General features: G+C 41.2%; 1 protein-coding gene across 1 annotated transcript in view; it reads right to left on the bottom strand.

The window, feature by feature from the left end:
• KIF26A (kinesin family member 26A) overlaps positions 1-20,305 on the bottom strand; it is a 138,344-nt gene that overhangs the window by 87,615 nt on the left and 30,424 nt on the right. Inside the window, exon 3 of the mRNA XM_045017009.1 lies at positions 1,377-1,877. Coding sequence (XP_044872944.1) covers positions 1,377-1,877 — 501 coding nt within the window. The remainder of the gene's footprint in view (positions 1-1,376; positions 1,878-20,305) is intronic.

The following is a 20,305-nucleotide window of genomic DNA, read 5'->3' on the forward strand; positions in this document are numbered from 1 at the left end:
CCATGACTGCCTGAGGCAGCAAGCCGGGGGCGGGGCGGCGTGCCGGTTGCTGTGAGGGCGGCAGTCAGGGAGCCTTCGGCACGTTTCTGCGGGAGGTCCGCCGGTCCCGCGGCTTTGGCAGCAATTCGGCGGTGGGACCTCGAAGGCACCCTGACTGCCGTGCTTGGGGCGGCAAAAAACATAGAGCCACCCCTGGGTAAATCCATCTGACTTCCATGGCGATACTGCAGATTTACATCAGGGTAACTGAAATCAGGATCTGTCTGTATAATCATTTCACCCACCACTGAAAGTCAGCCCCCTCTAGGATGCAAACACAGTAGCCCTTCTGTAACCGCAACATTACAAAGCAGTGTTTTTAGAAGGCAAAGTGTCCTGCTGAACTTGGAGCTCAATCAGCTGAAGCTACCAAACAAATTTAGGCCATGATTATGTGCAAGGATGCAAACTGATATACAGTAGTACGCCAAACTGAATCTGAAATCTGTCCAGAGCCAACAGCTCCAATCTTGCAAAATCTGCTGCAGGATATTTAAATGGCCACCAGTAGACTTCAATTTGTATAGATCTCATCTAAATGGTGGCATCCCCAACAGCACAATGATGGGGTATTAGGTCAGTATGAAATTTTACTTAAAAAAAGAAGAGTGTCCCCTACATAGCAAACAACTTTTGGTCTGTTTTCTTGAGGATCTTTTAATGACCAATACTGATCATACAAAATTGGTAATGGACACTCTTTTCAAGGTAACAAGCTTCTCTATATAGGACTTTTTTCCAAAGACAGATGTTCTATGTTCTAGAGAGATGCATACAATACAGGAGTTGTTTAAAAACAGACATCACTGGAATTCAGAGTCAAAAATACAATGATCTTAATGGGCACAAAGCAACATACTAACATTCTGAATAGCCTTTTTCTATAGTAGTAACTGTCCTGCAATAAATTAAACGTCAGAGTTCCTATATCTCCACTACCATATACGAATAATTTCCACTGCATTCAACAGGGCTCCAGAAGTTCAGCATTATACTCAGAATCATGAGTCAAATTCATCCTTGGTATAACTCCCCTGAAGTTTATGGAGTTATGCCATGGATGAATTTGGCCATTGGTGTTTTTTAAACCTAGACACTTGGTATGTGAAAGTTAAGATCGCCATCTGTTATAGGCAAAGCTGAAATGTGTGCAAAGAGATTTGCAAGAAGGTTGTTCTATCACCTGAGATCAGAAGCAAATTAACTGTTATGTACACTGGGAAAAAAAACATTTTAAAGCTCCTTTCAACTCTAATTTCTCGAGACACGGTTCACAGTAATTTGAGCTGATTCCCTAAAAAACTAATAATCATTTTATCCGAGTTGCCAGTACTTACTAGACAAGCTTGGGGAAGAAAGCTGTTCACCCTGGAGATACTCCACATCCCCTCAAGGTATTGCTGAGCCTGGATAGTCACGGAGCTCAAAGCACCACTGAGGCCGCTGGGAGCCACAGTTACTTGAACACTGGAGTTTGGAAAACTGCTTGTGCCTTGAGGCCATCCAAGTCCCTTCTTTCTCTCTGTCCCAGAGAAAAGGTTTGTTGATTTTCCGGACGGTCTGCCCACCTGCCCAGCAACAAGCGGCAAATCCCTTTGGGATGACACAGTCACCATCCTTGGTAAGACACTGGTCACTCCTCCAGAGCTTTGAGGGAGGCTGGGTACTTCTTGATAGCTGGCTTGATTAAGGGTGTGGATCATTTGAATGGCTTCCTGTTTCAGCTGATTCAGGTGGGTGGCGCAAATTTCACATCTGCTCTCTCCTTCATTCCTGTTTTTCTGTAAATAGTCAGGCACTTGAAGCTTATCAAAAATTAAAGCTGATAATCTTGGGTCCTAAAGACAAAAAAAAAAGAAAGTAGAAAAGAGAAAATCAGTCCAAGACAAACACAGAAAAAGTCCACAACTCACTCTCCATTCTTAGTGGTACTTGTAGTGAAGGTATCTTGCTAACTCTTCTGCTTCAGCTGAGTACCCTGCCAGACTCACAGCCCATAACTGATTAATGAGTCATAAGCAGCTTCATTTGTATAATGCCCAGCATGAAAATTATTATCAGAGTTTAACAGTGGAACTTGTGGTGCACTTGATAACTACTCATCTACTTACCCTCCTAATTAACTCTTCTTTTGAAATGTGCCCATGGTTTTCATGCTCAGCAACAACGTTGTTTCTGGTGCAGACCCTACTAATATCATAATGCATTTCAAAGGCGTGCAATCATCTTAAACCCATGAAAATTAGACCTCAGAGCACTAAACAGATTAAAGCGTGACCTGGTAAATGTTTTGTGGTCCTTGCCCTCAATGTTGAATAATCAAGCAGCATCAGAATTAGTTTACCTGATACTAACCGCAGTTGGCTCCTCTGTTAGTTGGGAACTACATTTCTGAAAATTGTGATCTAGGAGATGGCAATATTTTCTTACGCTACAACTGCTTTGATGAAAAAAAAAATACATTTGGAGCCTACCGCAACCTTCAGAGGTGGGCATGCCAAGAAGCTGATTTGAAAGCAACACCTATTTTATTTCCACTGAATAAGCTTTTCTCTTTCAAAATCATTTCATGCCTGTCCAGACACTTTAAAACCCATCGCTGTGCTTTCAGTTCAGAGATACAGTAATCTATCTCCTAAAACACGCAACTGCCTCTCCTCCCCAACAGACTATTCTAAGGATTAGGGAAGAGATTAAATCCAGCTCTGTTGTTAATCTGCTACCAATACCTAATGCTGTGCAATGAAACTGACCAACTTCAAGCACTCATGTTGAGCTCTCCAGACAATTAAGGTTTTAATGAAAGATCACAGAGCAGCCCAAGGTTTATTTGTTTAATTAAAAAAAAAGTGAAAAAATGTTTAATTTGCTTGTTAATGATGAGGGCAGACACAGCTAGTAACATATGCATATTGTGTGTTCTTACAGTATACCCAGATTAGTACACTTTTAAAAAAAATGTGTTACTTTATGCTAAGCTGTGATTGCTCTCAAGGAAATGAACAGCTTACTAGAAGTCCAACTAATTCTATTTTTAATTATAATATAAATCAGTAAAAACTGGTTTTAAAAATCCTGGCATTGATATTTTTGCTTTGTGTATTATTCTCTTCCAAGTAAGCTATTTCCCTGCAGTTTGAATTTTAAAAGTCCGAAAACACTATTTAACAACCCAGGCAGAATCTTGGACTTGATTTCATTATCATCTGCTGGACTACACTTGCCATGTTTTCTTAAACATATCTCACAAAATACAACACTGCTGTTGATAGAAGCTGTTAAGAGAGTATTTAGCATCACACCGTTCATTAGCTAATATCATTAACTATTGTACTTCTTTTCATTATGCTCCTAAATTATTGTCCCTTAAATGAATATCTAAACACTGATACTTCTAAGCCTTGGAAATTATAAAGTATTAGTGCCTATGGCACTACACCATTAGAATGAAAAAGAAGTTCTGTTGCTACTGCTTGAACAATTATTTCCCCAGTATATTGTATTAGTAAACTGACTTATGGATTCAAATAAAGGTGCTGCTTTTACTTTGGCTTTGCTCCTTTTATGAAGCTTGACCCTAGTAAAACTATCTTTTGAAGTTACAGGGGTTGCTCACAGTCATGACAGAGGAAGCCCTTCCCCTCCCCAATCTACTGAGAGACTATCACACATAGATAAAGAACCCTGGATCAGGCAGGAAGGAGCAATTAATATTTTAGGATCTTCTAATCCACCCGTAAGCAGAAATGAACCCTGACAAATAGAAAATGAAAAATATAGTTTCTCTAGAGGCAATCCTGCACACACTGCTGAGCGCTGTAAATACTGTAATACTGAACATACTCTCCCTGTCTACTAAGAAAACTAAATGGTACTAAGCTCAGTAGTAATTGTTTCCAGGATAGAACTCTGGGCCAAACCTAGGGTGACCAGATGTCCTGATTTTATATGGACAGTCCTGATATTCGTGGCTTTTTCTTATATAGGTTCCTATTACCCCCTTCCCAATTTTTCATACTTGCTCTCTGGTCACCCTAGGGAAACCCCACAAACAATGACACACCTGATTATATTTACTCACGTGAGTAGTCCCACAAGCAACACATACTTTCCAGGCATAGTGCTATTTAGCTCTCTTAAGCGCCAATGCTACATCCGTGGGACTAATCATGTGAATAAAGTTAAGCCCAAGCATAAGTGTTTCCAAGCTCTGGGATTATGTGACTAATAGGGCAATGCTAAAATGCCATCAAATATTTAAAATAAGCAAATTACTACATGAAAATGTTTTCTGATAAAAAATGTACTTCTGATGTAAAGAAATCAGTAAGCTTAATTCTGCTCCTCCTTACACCTAATTTCCAGCAGGGTAACTATTGACCTCAATAGACTTACTCCGGATTTAAACCAGTGTAAGAGAGAACAGAATGAAGCCCATCATGCATAGATATGTGAAGTGATTGATACAAGTTCAATCAAATGTGCAAAGTTACAAAATCGAGATGATACATAAATGTTTTCAAAAAACAACTTCTTTAGGAAATTACACGGCATCACTCATATAAGTGTATTGTATTGTAGATTTAAATATCCTAATTCACTATAAAAACAGTCTCCCCTTTCCAGTGGTTGGATTTTATCGAGCAGTTGCAGGAGGCCGTTTAAACTACTCAAGCCATTTCTCTAATCATTTCTTGCAGCTCAGCCCATCCTCCTCCAGCTTCTCACTGAGGGACCAGCTGTGCAGATGGTTTACTTTTATTTTTCCACTCGGTGTGACAAAAACACCTGGCTAACGGATGGGTGTGAAGGGTAAAGGAAACACAAGTTACTGTTAAAAACATTAAACGTGACTTAAAAGTTAAACCAGCCCAATGAAAGGGATTTCACTACCCTGTGACAATCCCGACTCCTGAATCTCCACTTCAATAGCCTCCGCTCTAATAAACCTTATGGGGAAGTTACACTCACATGTTTTACAGAGGGAAGAAATTAAAGTGACCAAATGTGCTCTGTGCACTACAAGCAAGAGGGGGTAGAATTCCAATCACAATTATTGCCTCACAGACAGAAGGAAAAGAGCCAGCCAAGGAAGGTTATGTGGTATGGTAAAGACCTCAACATTTAAACCCAAGCAGTGCTCCAACAACGTTTTAATCTGTTACACTACAAAGGACAGAGCAGTTGTCTTTTACATTGTAGACGGATATGTTGATCTTTCACTCAAAGCACATGAACAAATCATACAGTACTTGGCACACCTATCATGCTACCTCTCTATATCTACTTTGTGTACATCATTAGTAATTATCAGCAGAATGCTTGAATGAGTTGAATGGTACGGTGCAGTTTACACTGATAGCTTCCCCTGGTTCTGAAAACCTAATTTCACTTTTAAGTAGGGTGACCAGACAGCAAGTGTGAAAAATTGGTAACGGGGAGGAGGTGCGGGGGAGGAGAATAGGAGCCTATATAAGAAAAAGACCCAAAAATCAGGACTGTCCCTATAAAATCGGGACTTCTGGACACCCTACTTTTAAGCTTGTTTGCTACTGTATGTGAATTCTGGAAGTGCATAATCAACCTGTAGTAAAGGCACAATCCAGTAAACTTTTACTCATGAGAGTAACACAGATGGTCCTATTAGCGCCAATTGCACTGAGAGAGAGTCCAATCCAATGCTCCATGAAGTCCCAGGAAGTAAGCACTATTCACATGAATAAGATCCATGGCCTGGTCCTGCCAACCTTAAAGTGAGTTGTCCTTGCTCACATGAGTAATCTCACTCACTTCAGTGGGACTACTCACTTGAGTAAGGATTACTCACACAAGCAACAGCTGCAGGACTGAAAAGTAAGGAAGGCAGATTTTAAAGACCCTGATTCTGTTCCCAGTAAATCTATGGGTAAATCTCTCATTTACTTCAACATGAGCAGGCCTGGACCCAAAGTTTGCCTTAAGGTTTTATCTTTGATGACAGTAATAAACATAATCTCACAACAAGCACAAGTAATGAAAAGGTAGCTTAAAAAAAGAGAGAAAGGAGAGATCAGTAATTTTAATTCACACTTCTCTATCTGATTTCTGTCTCAGCTATTGCATTTCTACCTAATCAAATTTGACAAGGACCAATGAATTTGCAGACTATAAGGCTGCAATATATTCCATTTGCCACAAAAAAAGAAAGTGTGGGTTTTCTTTAGTTAATATTTTTTAAATAAAGGTTTCAAAGCATTCCTCACTACTGTAAAATACAAGGGGCTGAATCAATTCCCATTGAAGCTGATAGGAATATTCCTATCCACTGTCATGGTAACTGGATCAGGCCCTAAGGCCAGAATTTTCAGAAGAACCAAAACTTCCATCTAGGCATCAAAATAAGTGGCCAATTGTAAAAAAGGTCAGTACCCAACATGCCTTGATAGGAGCTTGTGGGTACTGAGCCCTTGAAAATCTGGCTCTGAATTCTTTTGAAATTTTGGCCCCATATGTGCATTCACTTAAAGTCTGCAGATGGGTACTTTTGTCTAGGCAACCACAAGCAGTACTGGCTACTCTTCCACTGCAAAACAGAAAAAGTTTAATCTTTAAACCTTACCTTCAGCTATTTACTTCATATGCCCACGCTCACCAACAGGAGAGAAAGAAGAAAAGCATCTGGATTCTCACTTAAGAAGCTGCAATCATTGAAGTAATACCCACCCATCATGTAACCTTATCCTTTCAGTGAGAATTTATACCTGTAGTGTGAACAAATGATGAAAGAAACTGCCAGCAACCATTCTTACTAATTACCTACAGGTCTCTCCTTGTTCATATAATTCAAGTGAATCTTGAACAATATGCTGCATTAAACTAAATTCTTAGTTTTAAAAGCAAAATAGTCAAAGAAAACTAAATGTCATATTAAAGTATTACCTTAAAGATAGACCTAGGTGCACAACATTTTTCAAAGATGTTTTCTGAGAAAGGAATGTACTTTCTCAGTGCAAAAGGATCAATGTTAATGACTTTTTAACTTAATTGCCTTTCCAGCTGTCTGCTGTGTTGCTTACAAATTAGTTTTTACCTTACATGACATTGTGCAATATCCACTAATATCTTCTATATTGATAAACACTTTGAAGGTTGATGCTTGCGTTCAATTATCTATTCAGATAGAAAAAAAGAACACAGTGCTCAGCAAAACCAGAGGCCATTCAGTGTAATCAGACAAAGAGCAGGATGAATGGTTCATTTTCAAAAACCTCAACCACATGTATCATGTAAGTGACATCATAGGGCAGGCACTAATTATCCTATGGAAGGGAGAATATGAATTATGTTTCTTCAAGTAACCCATGCTGTAAACTCACAATCCTCCTGCCAAATATATTCCTAGTATATATGCAGTAAAGAAAAAAACATGCAAAATCCTCACAAGAAAAGTATTAACTAGATGTCGCCATTTTTTTAAAAAGCTAAATGTAAGCTGAAAATTGTAAATGTACTTGAAAATATATCTCTGAATAGGGAGGCTTGCACACCACATCTTCAGAGCTTCTAAAATGTGCCTAAGTTTGAAAACAACTACATGCCTTTTTAAGGCCAAATCTTGCCCGCTCTCCCCACATGAGTACCCCACTACCTTTAACGGGACTATTCATTTAAGGCAGGAGAATTTGGTCCTCCCTGTGCAGCTGTCTGTGGTATAAGTCTGCAAACTTTATTTAAACACCTCAGCATAGCTCCGCTGACTTCAGCCAGCTGAAGATCTGGCCCTCGATCTTGTGTTTTAACTGTAGCTAACCCACAGAATTTTGAAAATTGATTTGAGCACATTTGAATACCTAATTTATAAATGGGTTGCATGACTTTATGATAACATTCATTTGTATAACCAAAATGAAGCACTATGTTAAATCTTCTTGAAAAGAGATGTCACCTTACACTGAAAACTATTGCAATGGGTTTAGTTATTCTAAAGCCTCAACTGAGTTCTTTTAAATTCCATTTCCTGCCCACTTTAATGTACTTTAGTGGCCCACAGTAAAGTTAAAGCCATAGGTGTGTGTCATAAAGATGAATTGTGCTATTGGAATGCATAATACAGTGGAAACAGGAAATGAGAGCAATCTGGTTTATTTACATCTCAGACGCCCATCAGCACCTCAACCTACTCCCCATTGGTTACAAGGTCCTTTCCTGTTATCTTGTTGCATAGGCCCCTGCAATGATTTGACTTGTAACCTCTCACAATGAAAGGTTCGAGGCTGATCACTCAGAGATCTGTGGTTGTGAATAGGCAGGCTATTGAAGCAAAAAGCCCTGCAGTGTATTTAGTTGAAAGAAAACAAAATAAAGGTAATGGTTGTGATTTAAAGTAATTAAAGGACACAAACAAAATGTAGAATCCCAAAGAGATCCACTATCACAATTAAATTTAAGTCAATACACAGGAACCAGACTACTTTGGAAAAACAGTAATTACTATCTTACAAAATATTACTTTTAATCTCCTTTCTTTACGATCTAATTAAACAGATATTTTACTTGCATTTGAGTCAATTTTAGTATTCTGTGTATTCTATAAACTACACATCCAAACGAGTATGCAATTTTATGCTTATTTTAATAGAGTATAGCTTCATTTTAAAATAATGACTTTTAATTTGTACGTTTATTGTTGGTTTTAAGTAATCCTTTAATTTTTTCTCTCTCTCTCTATTCTGTGACTTACTGTAACTTCACAATGCAAATTCAGCACTGATTTTGTTCAGATGAAAATGTGCTCTTACCCATTTGCTACTTTGTCTCTATCATAGTCTTTTATAATACAGACGTTTTGGAAAATAGTTATAAAGCCATCACTACACTTATAGCTAACCCGCTGTGTCTCAAAAGCTCTCCTTTGAATGTTAATTTTTAAAAAACATTTCGATAAAAACCTTTGAGAGAAATTGGATATTTTAAAGAAAACTTGATCAGTTTTCTATTTTTAATTATTTTCCTCTTTGAGGCTGGGGAGTGAATTCTCACTGGTGTATTAGGGCTTTAACTTTGATCATCTACTGAATTGCATGGAAGAGCAAAACTTCTTTTTTCTTAAAGCAAATGTAGTATTTGTGAAAAGTGCAAGATTGACATCTTTAAAGACTGGCCTCTATGAACCACAGAAGTCAAGTATCTGATGCCCTTACACATGGCAAAGTAGAGCCTTAATCTATGAGTAGTCTCAATTATTTCAATGGGACTGCTTGAGTAGTAAAGTTTTACTGAATGCGAGCAAGGGATTTAGAATCTGTAAACAATTCACACCGCTGTGTCAAAATGCGCTTCAGAACTCTATTTTAGAGGAACCACCTTGACAAGGAGAAAAGAGTATTTTAGTCTCTATATCCATTCAGTCCTTGGACTCTGCTGAAAGCGATGATTGTGATGGTCAGTTTTGAGAAGTGGACTATCATCTCTGACAAGAAACAGGATTGAGACCAACATCCCACTTCATACAGGCACTGGAGAGGTAGGAGATGAACAACTCTTTGGGCCAGCTCTTCGGCTGGTATAAACGGGTGAAGTTCTGTATATTTCAACAGAGCTATGTTCATTTATATCGGCTGGACAGCTGTACTTTTCTATTTGTACAGCTCAAAGCTTCTGGATTTCTACCTCAGTGAAAATAATGTCAGCTTGGAAAACCTGGACGTGACTCTGGAAAAAATGCTTGGAGTACACAGGACAGCTGTATACAAATTCTTTGTTGTTTCAGTCAAGCCACCTCAATCCCACTAAGGATGCTTAACAGCAAAAGTTAGGAAGTTGACATTTTTCATAAATTTTTCATAAAACAACTCCTCATATATTTAATTTCACCTTAAAAGGCCAGCGCATGGCATAACATCAAACTCATTTAAGGCATCTTTCACTTGCTCATTTTATCAATTACTTTTATAGTGAATGAACACTTGAGGCTTGACTTGACTTTAAATTTACAGCGATGGGGATCACATCCTCTGTGGGGCGAGACTTTCCCCCCTCCCTCTCACTTGGACTTTGTTCAGAAAACTAAGCAGGAGGGGGGCAAAAGAGGAGGAGATGGAATCCTAACCCCCCAAACCTACAGGCAAGCCATGTGCGGCTCCAAGACGGTTTTTCCCAGTCCCTCGGCTGGCACAGGGTCTTGAACAGGAGACACTACCTCTCCACTCCTCCTTTGAGCCACTGCATAGGCACAAATTCCATGGCCTTTCCATCTGCCCACCCCCGGAAGGCAGTTCTGCACTTTTCAGAGGTGGTCCAGACACCCCTTTTACAGCCACTCCACCTACCCCTTCCCATCACAGCCCCACAGCGGGTCTTAAGTGATGTGGAGGGGCATTGCAGTCACACTGCCAGAGCCAAATCCTCCCCCAGATGCCCCTGGTGCCATTCAGGTAGCCGACTCCCCCTCCCGTGTGGCATGGGAAAAATATGCAGGTAGACCCTGCAGGATCATCCCCCAAAGAATCAAAGAACCTTTCTATGAAAATCCCTTGGCTATGAAATAATGATCTCAGTCACACAAATGGGAGTTGAAAAAGACTTGTTAAACAACCCAGTTTCTCCCCTCTCAGAGCAGGACTGTTCTCTACAGTTTCATTAAGCAGGGTACTGACCACACATACTTTCTTTGCACAGCACCACACAGACTACAGTCTTGCAGACTGACTTGCTGTTTGTACTCAGGTGCCATGGGTGAGAGGACAGAGGCACCAACAGGATAGATTTTAAATGCCCTACTTCCCTTTGGAGGCTATTTCACAACCCATGCAATTCAATATCAGCAAGTTTCTGAGCCTGCATTTTTCTTGCCTTAAGTTTCTGCCTTTACTCCTAATTGTACCCCTTTTTACCACCCTAAATAATTCCTCATCTCTTACATATTTACATAGTCTATTATCACAATCCCACACACTCCTTAGAAGCTGCCTAGCCAAGACATACATATGTAGCTCTTTTAGAAATAAATCCTTCCAGCCACATATTCAAATCTGTTACTCTTCTCTTCCTTCTCTCCAGTTTGTCTGGAATTTTCTGGAACTGAACACAATATTCCAAGTTACAAATAACCAGGGCCCAGAATTGATAAAAGTGCGCCAACTTCAGTACCTTCAGCTAGAATAGTGATTGTAGGGGGCTCATTAAAAAGCCAAGATGCTCTGTGAGAGAACGTAAACCAGCAGTATTTGATTATAAATGGAGAGACATCCAAAAGAGAGCTGATGAAGCACCAGTTATGGTGACAACAGGGTGGCATGACACCCATCTGCAGGCTTATCTCTCGACTGTGGATTTTATGGCATCTTCATGAAGACTTTATTAGGTAAATACATTGCTCAACGGACCCAGAGACATTTCTCCCATGTTTTCAGGAGGAACAGATACCATGTAACAAAAGCACGTTTTCCATCATACATATAGGATGGGTAGACAGAGGTATCAAAAGTTTTCTTATTTAGGATGAAAACAAGGAAAATGGGAATGGTGAACCGCGGCCACTGGGAGCTGCGAGCAGCCGTACCTGCGGACGCTCAGGTAAACAAAGCGTCTCGTGGCCCGCCAGTGGCTTACCCTGAACAAGCCGCGAACCAAGTTTGGGAACCCCTGATATAGTGGAATGTTTTTATCGTCATTTGTTTTCTAGGCCCTTCTGGAAGAAGGGAACCTAAACCAACACACGTTAGGAAGAAACAGTAGGTATTAGTGAATGGAGGGTTTCTTTAAGAAGAGAAATTACAGCCTCAGGATGAAATCCTGGTCCCACTGAAGACAATGGCAAAACTCCTATTGACTACAAAGGAGACAAGCATCCCCAGCCTAACCCAAAATCAGCTATGAACATTTTTCTTTCATTGATCTGCCTATTTATTTCGGTGGAGGTTCATGCAACAAATGTATGAAGAGTTTTTGGATGATGAGTTGAATTAATATGGAAAATTCCTCCCACTTTAAAACTGAAATATTGTGGCACTAGATTTTATTGTCTCAATTTTTCAATAAAAACTCAATCATCTATGTTTTATTGCTATTATAAAAAGGAAATATACATTTAAAAAAGAAAATCTATGTATATATGTCTTGCTAATATGGTTATGATAAAACTTGAAAGCCAGTAGGGGTGCGTCTACACAGCAGCTAGGAGGTGTGCTTCCCAGAGCAAGTCAACTTACACATGCTAGCTCTGCTCCAGCTAGTGTGCTAAAAATAGCAGTGTGGCCACAGCAGCAAACACAGCAGCTCAGGCTACCAGCTAGGGTTGCTACCCATCCAGGTTTTACCCATAAAGCCCAGTTTTTAGCTTCTGTGTCCAGGTGCCATTTAGGGTTGCTAGGTGCCCAGTTTTCGACTGGAAAGTCCGGTCAGAAAGGGGACCCAGCAACTCTAAATGGCACCCAAACTAAAAGTCCGTTTCCCAGGGTAGAGGGAGGCACCAAGTCGTTAACTCGTGACAGCCCCTGCTCAGTTACCTCCTACCTGCAGGCAGGCTCCTTGAGACTATCCAGCAAGCGACGGGGGCGGGGCTTGGGGTGGAAAAGTTGGAGCAGGAGCATCGCCTTCGGGGCCTGGTTATCAGTAATTAGAAAGGTGGCAACCCTACTACCCACCCAAGTACAATCCTGCCCAACTCCTGCGTATACACTCAGGCAGCCAGCTCAAGCCAGCACCCAAGCCACTGCATTCACACTGCTAATTTTAGCATGCTAGCTCAAGCAGAGCTAGTGAGTGTATATGTCTACCCAAGATGGGAATTACACCATTCAGCTGTAGACATACCCTAAGACAGCTCCAGTTGTGGCTATGGTGTAGCTGTTCCACAGATTCACAGAGTTTAAGGCCAGAAGGAACCATTATGATCATCTAATCTGGCCAAAGAACTTCATCCAGAACCAGTGACCCCAATGATCCTGCTTAATAAAAAGGACACCTCACTATCTCTCGAAATTGCACTTGTATTCACACCTGCATACCCTCAAAAAAACAGAGTGCATTTAAAAGAGTCATATTTTTACATACAGCGAATGTGAATACTGTACAATAAAAACACATATAGGCAGATCCGCGGCTGGTGTAAATTGTCATAGCTCCACTGGAATCAATGGTCCCATGCCAATTTACATGAGCTCTGGCTCTGGCCCCAAAACTTTACTACCTAAGACACAAACATTGTCATCTTGAGAAATATGAATGACTTCCTGAATTCCCAACTCCCAACATAGTCCCCTCAGGACACTGACTGTGTAATAGTAATATTTGATTTATCCTTGTAGTTCTGTTCTCAGAGAAACTCATTATGCAGGAGTATGCTCAAAAATGTGCAACAAGGCTGAGGCCATGATTCGCGGGAAAAACTTGCATGGAAGCTATGGACTGGGACGTTGTAGCTCCAGCTCTGATCAGCAAAGAAGCACGGGTATAAATTAACCTGGGCATTTCATAAAAGCTCCTGCATGGAAAGGTTAGGAAAGATTGGTGAAAGCCCATATTCTGAAGAGTCATTCATCACAGACAAAGGCAAGTCAAATAAATAAAAACAGGGAATGACAAAGCCGCACAGCCAGCCCATTCAGCCACCTAACTACATGACAGCCCAAAGGCATCTCCAGAGCCATCAGAACAACTGTCTGTGGAACCTGCCAATGAGCCAGATGCTGCTGCTGGAATAATGCTTGTGTTAACATAAATTCAGAGATGCGAGATGCTTAACAGAGAGAGGGCAATCAATCTTCACTATTATCATGTGGCTGCCAAGCTTTACTACTATGCCACAGAGACATGAAAACAAACTTTGTCAGAAACATTTTGATTCTCTTTGACAGCCAACTTTTTTTTTCTCCCTTCTATTTAAAAACAAGCGGTGATCTGGGTGTAACTATAAATGACCTGATACTTTTCCTGCGTTAACAACAGAACCAGGAAAGAATATCGTTCGCTAAAGAGTTCACTGCCAAAAAGCCAATGAACTTATCATACAGTTTAGGAAATTCCTATCTTGCACACCAATTAGTGACCCAACAATGATTGATTTTATGATCCCATCTTGACTTACAAAGAGAACTTCCTTTGGGGCTCAACTTTCCATTACCCAACATGTGGAAAACTGTACATGATGGATGCACTATGCAGACCAAAGGAAAATAAGTAATTTTTTAACCTTGATTCCACCACGCGGCTCATGTTTTTGTCTTCCCAAAGGAGATGCACTTTGAACAGTTACTTCCTTTCCTTGCCTTCACCTCCTATCCCTGCCACACACAAAGTGGGCTCTTGATCAAAACAAAAACAACAGGAACTAGCAGCTACTAGTTACAACTGGATCTAAACATTTTTATGCACTAACACCTCAGCCAATTCACTGTCCTTGAAAACCCTACTTTAATCCTCTTCTGCCTTCCCACACCAGAAACCATTAATGAAAGTGACTCCTCTTCACCCTGAAGCATCGCACATTAAAAGTCACTGCTTTTTAATCACAACCCAATCAGTGGCAGGCACTCACATCTCAGAGCTGCAGAAAGCAGTGAGCAGTGCATTTGAGCACCTGTATGGTGAGAAAATTTACTGATACAAAAGACAGGCTGGATGTTTATCCATTATTTATTTTATTTAACTAACAGAGACCCCCACTATACAAAATCCAGGTCTTTGCTGTATGCTAACTGCTGTTGTAATGGCTTCGCTGAAAGCACAAAAACACCATTACTGGGTACTGGGCTTATAAAGAGTTAAATACAATTGAGCACAGACAGATTGATACGGGGTTTTCCACTGACCCACAAAAACCTTAAAAATTAATACAGTTATTGAAATGCAGGGAACAGAAGCAAACAGGCACTTCTACAACACGTGGTGTATTTGGTAGAAAAGCGAGGCACCATGCCCTTGGCACAGTCATGAGATCCTGAGGTAGGGGCTCCCCCCTCCTTGCCATGTCACTATTCTGGGCAGTGGCCACAGAGCCACTTGGAGACCTCCCAGCCATGCCACCTGCCTTTAGAGGCAGAGTCCGTGAATCTGTCTCTCCAATGCCATGTGTGGCAGTGGGGTCTCCAGGGAGTGGCCACAGAGGCTTATTTTGTGCCAGAGCTGAGCCCCGGCACCTCTAGGGTTGGCAGTTCATAGCCCCGGCACCTCTGAGCTTGCTGCATCAGTTATGAATATAAAAAAATGGCTTGAGCCCTGGCACCTAATTTCTTGAGCCTTGGCACCTCTTCTGTTACAAATTAAGCATTGGAGGCAGGGTCTCCAGCCAAAAAGTGAAAGCCTAAGAGGCAACATGGAAGCTGTGGGCACCCCCACCCAGGGCCGCCCAGGGGAGGGCAAGTGGGGCAATTTGCCCCGGGCCCCGCAGGGGCCCCCATGAGAGTTTTTCGGGGCCCCTGGAGCAGGGTCCTTCACTTGCTCCGGGGGCACCGAAAAACTCTCGCGGGGCCCGGGCCCCCAGAGATTCTTCCACTCCGGGTCTTCGGCGGCAATTCAGCGGCGGGGGGTCCTTCTGCTCCGGGACCCGCCACCGAAGTCTTTCCACCCTGGGACCCGCCGCCGAAGTGCCGGGTCTTCGGCGTTGGGGGCCGAAGACCCCAGGCCCCCTGAATCCTCTGGGTGGCCCTGCCCCTACCCAGTGCAGTTTAGCTGCAGCTGGCTGACAGCTCCCAAATGGAGGTCTCGTACTGTCAGCGGCTTTATTATCCCAAAGAGCTCCCCACCCCACCCACCAGTAATGTCTGTGGGCTCTGTGACTGAGCCCCTCTCAAATCCCAGACCTCTCTCCAGACACACATTCCCCTCAGTCTCTCCTTTCTCCCATGCAACAGTGGCCTCCATGTCCCTGCAAGGGGAGAGACAAGGGCCAGGATCACCAGTGGCCCAATGGAGGGGCATGAGCTTCTGCTTCCTCCAGTTCTCCAGGGCTCCACCAGACCTTTGGCTCTGCTCCCCTACCACACAGACCTGTCTGTGCTACTAACCTGTCAGTAGTAGTAAATATTTATAATACGCTACTGTCCATAGGCCCAACTGGGAGGGGAGCTTCATTGTGCTGGGAACTGTACAAACTTAGAAAAGATACAACCCCTACCCCAGAGGATTTACAATCTAAAACATTTTGATTTCACCCCAATATACCATACAGAGCCCCGGCAACTCTGAAGTCCACAGTGCTGTATGCATGATGACTCAAAAAATACTTCACAGAGAGAAAGCTTATTCAGAGACTGTCTGAATGAACTAATAAGATGCAGTCTGAAAAATACTCAGTATAATTAAACAACCTGTACAAGACACAACTGACAGAAACACTTACTAACCAAAACCGTTAAACATGTAACATCCATGGTGCAATTAAAACTTTGCAAAGCACTACAATGTACACCTGGTTATTGCTCTGACATCTGCTTCAGTTTTATATGTGTTTATAAGTTGGACCAAAGAGAAAGATAACTGATTTTATGGACTGATCATGACAAAAATGACAACACGTTCCAGTTTACTGGTCACCAAAAGTGGTATAAAAACTCAAATAAAGCATGTGTACTGTTCGAAATACTTAAAGTTACCGCATTTTATAATGAAGCATATATAACCAAATGGCTTTCATCCTCCATTGAAGAAGAATAATTTTATTTTAAACTAAGGATCATGTCATAAAATGAGAGTGAATTCAGAGTCTGAACAATCACAGTTGTGCTGAGCATATTTTTAGGCATATGGCAATTTTATAATGGTCATTGGGGATGAAGAGCTAAAATTCTATTGCAGACTCTGAATTTAAGACTTTTCACATAAAGCTGCACCTCTCAGGAAATGAAGAATTTGTTAACTGTGTGACTGCCATGACCTCAGAATGTATTAGCCATTAAATCTGGAAGTCTTGTTCAGTGTAAAAGAACCAATTATTTTGCAGTAGATCCAAAAAAGTCACAACTAAGCCTCTTTTCTTTTTAGTTAAAGAAAGCAGAATACCATCTTATATAGATTAAGCATATACCCCCAACACTCTGCAGCTACAATACGCAATATAATATTCCCAAATAACTGCCCTGATTACTATTGTGAGTCTAGCATTTAAAAAGTTCCTTCCTGTTTAAAATGTAGAAAGCCAAGTATATTTTCCCACCACTTGCCATTGTGTAAGACTCCTTTCAATTTCCAGCAAACTAGCTGAAGATGGATTAGCCTCCAAACTGATATTTTTAATTAAGCATTTTTCTCTCATTACAAATTTCCTAAACACACCGCTGATCTTGATGACAAACTTCAGCGTGCAGTAGGTGCACCTACAGACATTGTGCTCTTGAAAATATTAAAGATAATAATCCAGCTTTCCATCATAATGTAATATGAAATGAACAAGTTATACAAAAGGTGCTACACACAAATAGGGCCTATCTGAGGGGTTTTTGAAGGGTGACCATTGATGGACAGCTTCTCTCTCCTCCATATGACTGAAAATAGTATAACTATTAACAGGTCGGAGGAGAAGAAGCTGATACCCTACATGAATACATAATGATATCTTCCCTTTGCACTCATCCCCATGTGTTCATGTGCTCGGCATACGGACATATGCTCATCCCTCATATGCCTGCTCTCCCTAGACATATCCCAGCATGAGCACTCCCCCACACTCCAAAAAAACCCATACAGCCTCTTTCCCCAGGCTGCCTCTCATCCATGTTACACCCAATTCCCCATGTTCACTCCATCCTGGACAACCTCACACCCACCACTCTTCCTGCCTCTTGTGGGACAACCTTCCCCAGGCAGACCCCCTTCCCACAACACAATGAAGGAAAGAAATGGGTGTCACCCCATCCCTGCAAGAGAAGATGAGAAGTGGGGCTTATCAGAGCCTGATCTTTCACACATACACACACAAACACAGAAGGGAGACAACAGGGAGTGCAGTCTTCTACATCAGAAGCCTCTCCCAGCCCAGCCCTTTCTTCAGTGACTGATTGATAATACTGGGCACACACAGATGGAAAAATATAATTGGATCAAGATAGTACACAGGTCTAACAACTATTCTACTGATGCATCACTAGCCCATCATGCACATGGAATTTCCCCCATTCCTGGGCGGTCTACCTTGCACAAATGACACTTCTCCACCCTCCTCAGAACTGCTACTACTTCTCTCTGAAAAGCATATCAGATGATTCTTCGCTCTTCTAACTGACAGAGCCTGATGGCAACCTAATGTTGCAAAAAGAAAACCAAGGGCAACTCTTGCCACACTCTCTCTTCCCAGTCAAAATTGCTACAAACCAAATTCTTAGGTGAGTGATGTTTTCAGCTGGGCAAACAGATCCAAAGTTTGCATGCAGCAAGAGCAATTTAATAATTTCCTTTATATTATTTTTTAATTTACTGATTTAAATGATCTACTTTGATGGATTGTCTCTTTACAAATCTTGCACCAAGGAAAGAAAAATCACAGAGACTTCACTCCATCAGTCTCCCTCCTAAAGAAAAGGTACAATCCTTAGGGAGAGTTTAAAGTGCCACGTAGGAATGCAAATAAAATAAAACAAGATAAATAATCAGCATTATAGAGAGAGTTATATCTTCGAATACTTTTAACACATGATCCTCACAACATCTCTGTACAGTAGTTTATCATTCCCATTTTACCATCAAGGATACTGAGGTCCCAGTTTTTAAGAGCACACATCCAAGTCGAGCACACAAAAAGCCACATGGGGCTACATGTGAGCTAAGATATGCACACATGCAATTCACGGACTTGCATGTGTGCACTAAGCAGTGCGCACATGCAAAAGTAAGTGGATGCTTTTAAAAATGTGAGCCTATTTTACTTGCCCAAGGTCCCCAGTAAATCTGTGGCAGAGCTGGTACTAATACCTTGGAGTTGTACCTCTCACGCCCCACTCATTCCTCTCGACAATGCTGCCGATTGAGCTGGTCAAAACCATTCAAATTTCAAAAATGACAAAAAACAGGGACAAATTTGTTGCAAAAATTGTTGTGAAAAATTCATCCCATTTTTCCACCTGCCAGTTGCCCATCTATTGGCCAAGACCTAAAGCCAATTATTCAGTCAAAAATCTCATTGACGCCAGTAAGAGCTGAGTAAGAACTTCAGGTTTGACCCTTTCTGAATACGACAATCCTTTAAATATCATTGGGTTCTTCCTCTCTTTAAAAGTTATTACGAAATTCCATTCTTTCAGCAAGTGAAAGGGAGCAGGAGACAGTTCTATTTTCCCTTACCCAGAGAATCTTGGGAGGGACTAAATGAGATTCTGACTGAGGATGGGCCTGAATCTGGAGTGCTCCAACTACACTTTCTAATGTGCTCTCCCTTTCACAGGAGCGGGTGAGCTGGCTGACTCCTGCTAACATGTTACAGGAGGCTAGACAATCCAAATAGCAATTTCAAACAGCAGTGAGCTGCCGACTGAAGTCACTGTGAGTCTTTCCATTGACTTCAATGGGTTTTAGGCCAGGCCCCTACTCCTTTTCAGTTGAGGTTAACATTTGCTGCCAACTTCCTAAATCCTACACCCACAGAGGCAGGTAACTTGCAATAAATTGTTTCAGCTCCTTTAGCTTGTATTTTATTCCAGATGCACTAACAGGCCTGATTATCTACACGAAGCAGGGGCAACATTATGCTTCATAAGCTATTTTTCTGTTTCTGTAAAGATCATGCAAGTTTTTATTTGTAACTATGTTTACACATTACCTCACTAAGTAAACCTAAGTGGCATTATTGTTATCCTTTCTAAGGCTCCCTTAGAATAGGAACATATAAGACAGGATTTCCTTTAGCTCTGCATATCTAGTTACTCTACAGTCATTAATGACAAAGCACTGGACTGAACAAAGACTTACCATCAAATGAGCGCTCAAAAACAACCCATAACAAAAATATGTCTGTCTAGAACTCCATATCTCTATTCCCTGTCTTTAAACAAAAGTGCTGAGGAGACATAAATTTGCTTTCAAGAGTATTTTTACAGGAGCAAGTAAAACCGAAGAGCTATACATTTTCTTGTAGAATGTGTTTTTAGACTGTGACAGATTCACATTTAAATGAATCGCGTCTTTTACACAGCATTTTATGCACTGACTCTCCTCTCATTTACACGGTGTAAATCAGGAGTAACTTCATTGCAGTCAAATGGGAATTATCTAGATTTTAAAAGTGACAGAAGAATCAAGCCCTATATGAGGAGCTCTTGACAGTCCAAACCAATGTTATGTGGTCTTCCAACAGAAGGTG

This window comes from Mauremys mutica, chromosome 4, assembly GCF_020497125.1.
Source record: "Mauremys mutica isolate MM-2020 ecotype Southern chromosome 4, ASM2049712v1, whole genome shotgun sequence".
In the NCBI taxonomy this organism is placed as follows: domain Eukaryota; kingdom Metazoa; phylum Chordata; order Testudines; family Geoemydidae; genus Mauremys; species Mauremys mutica.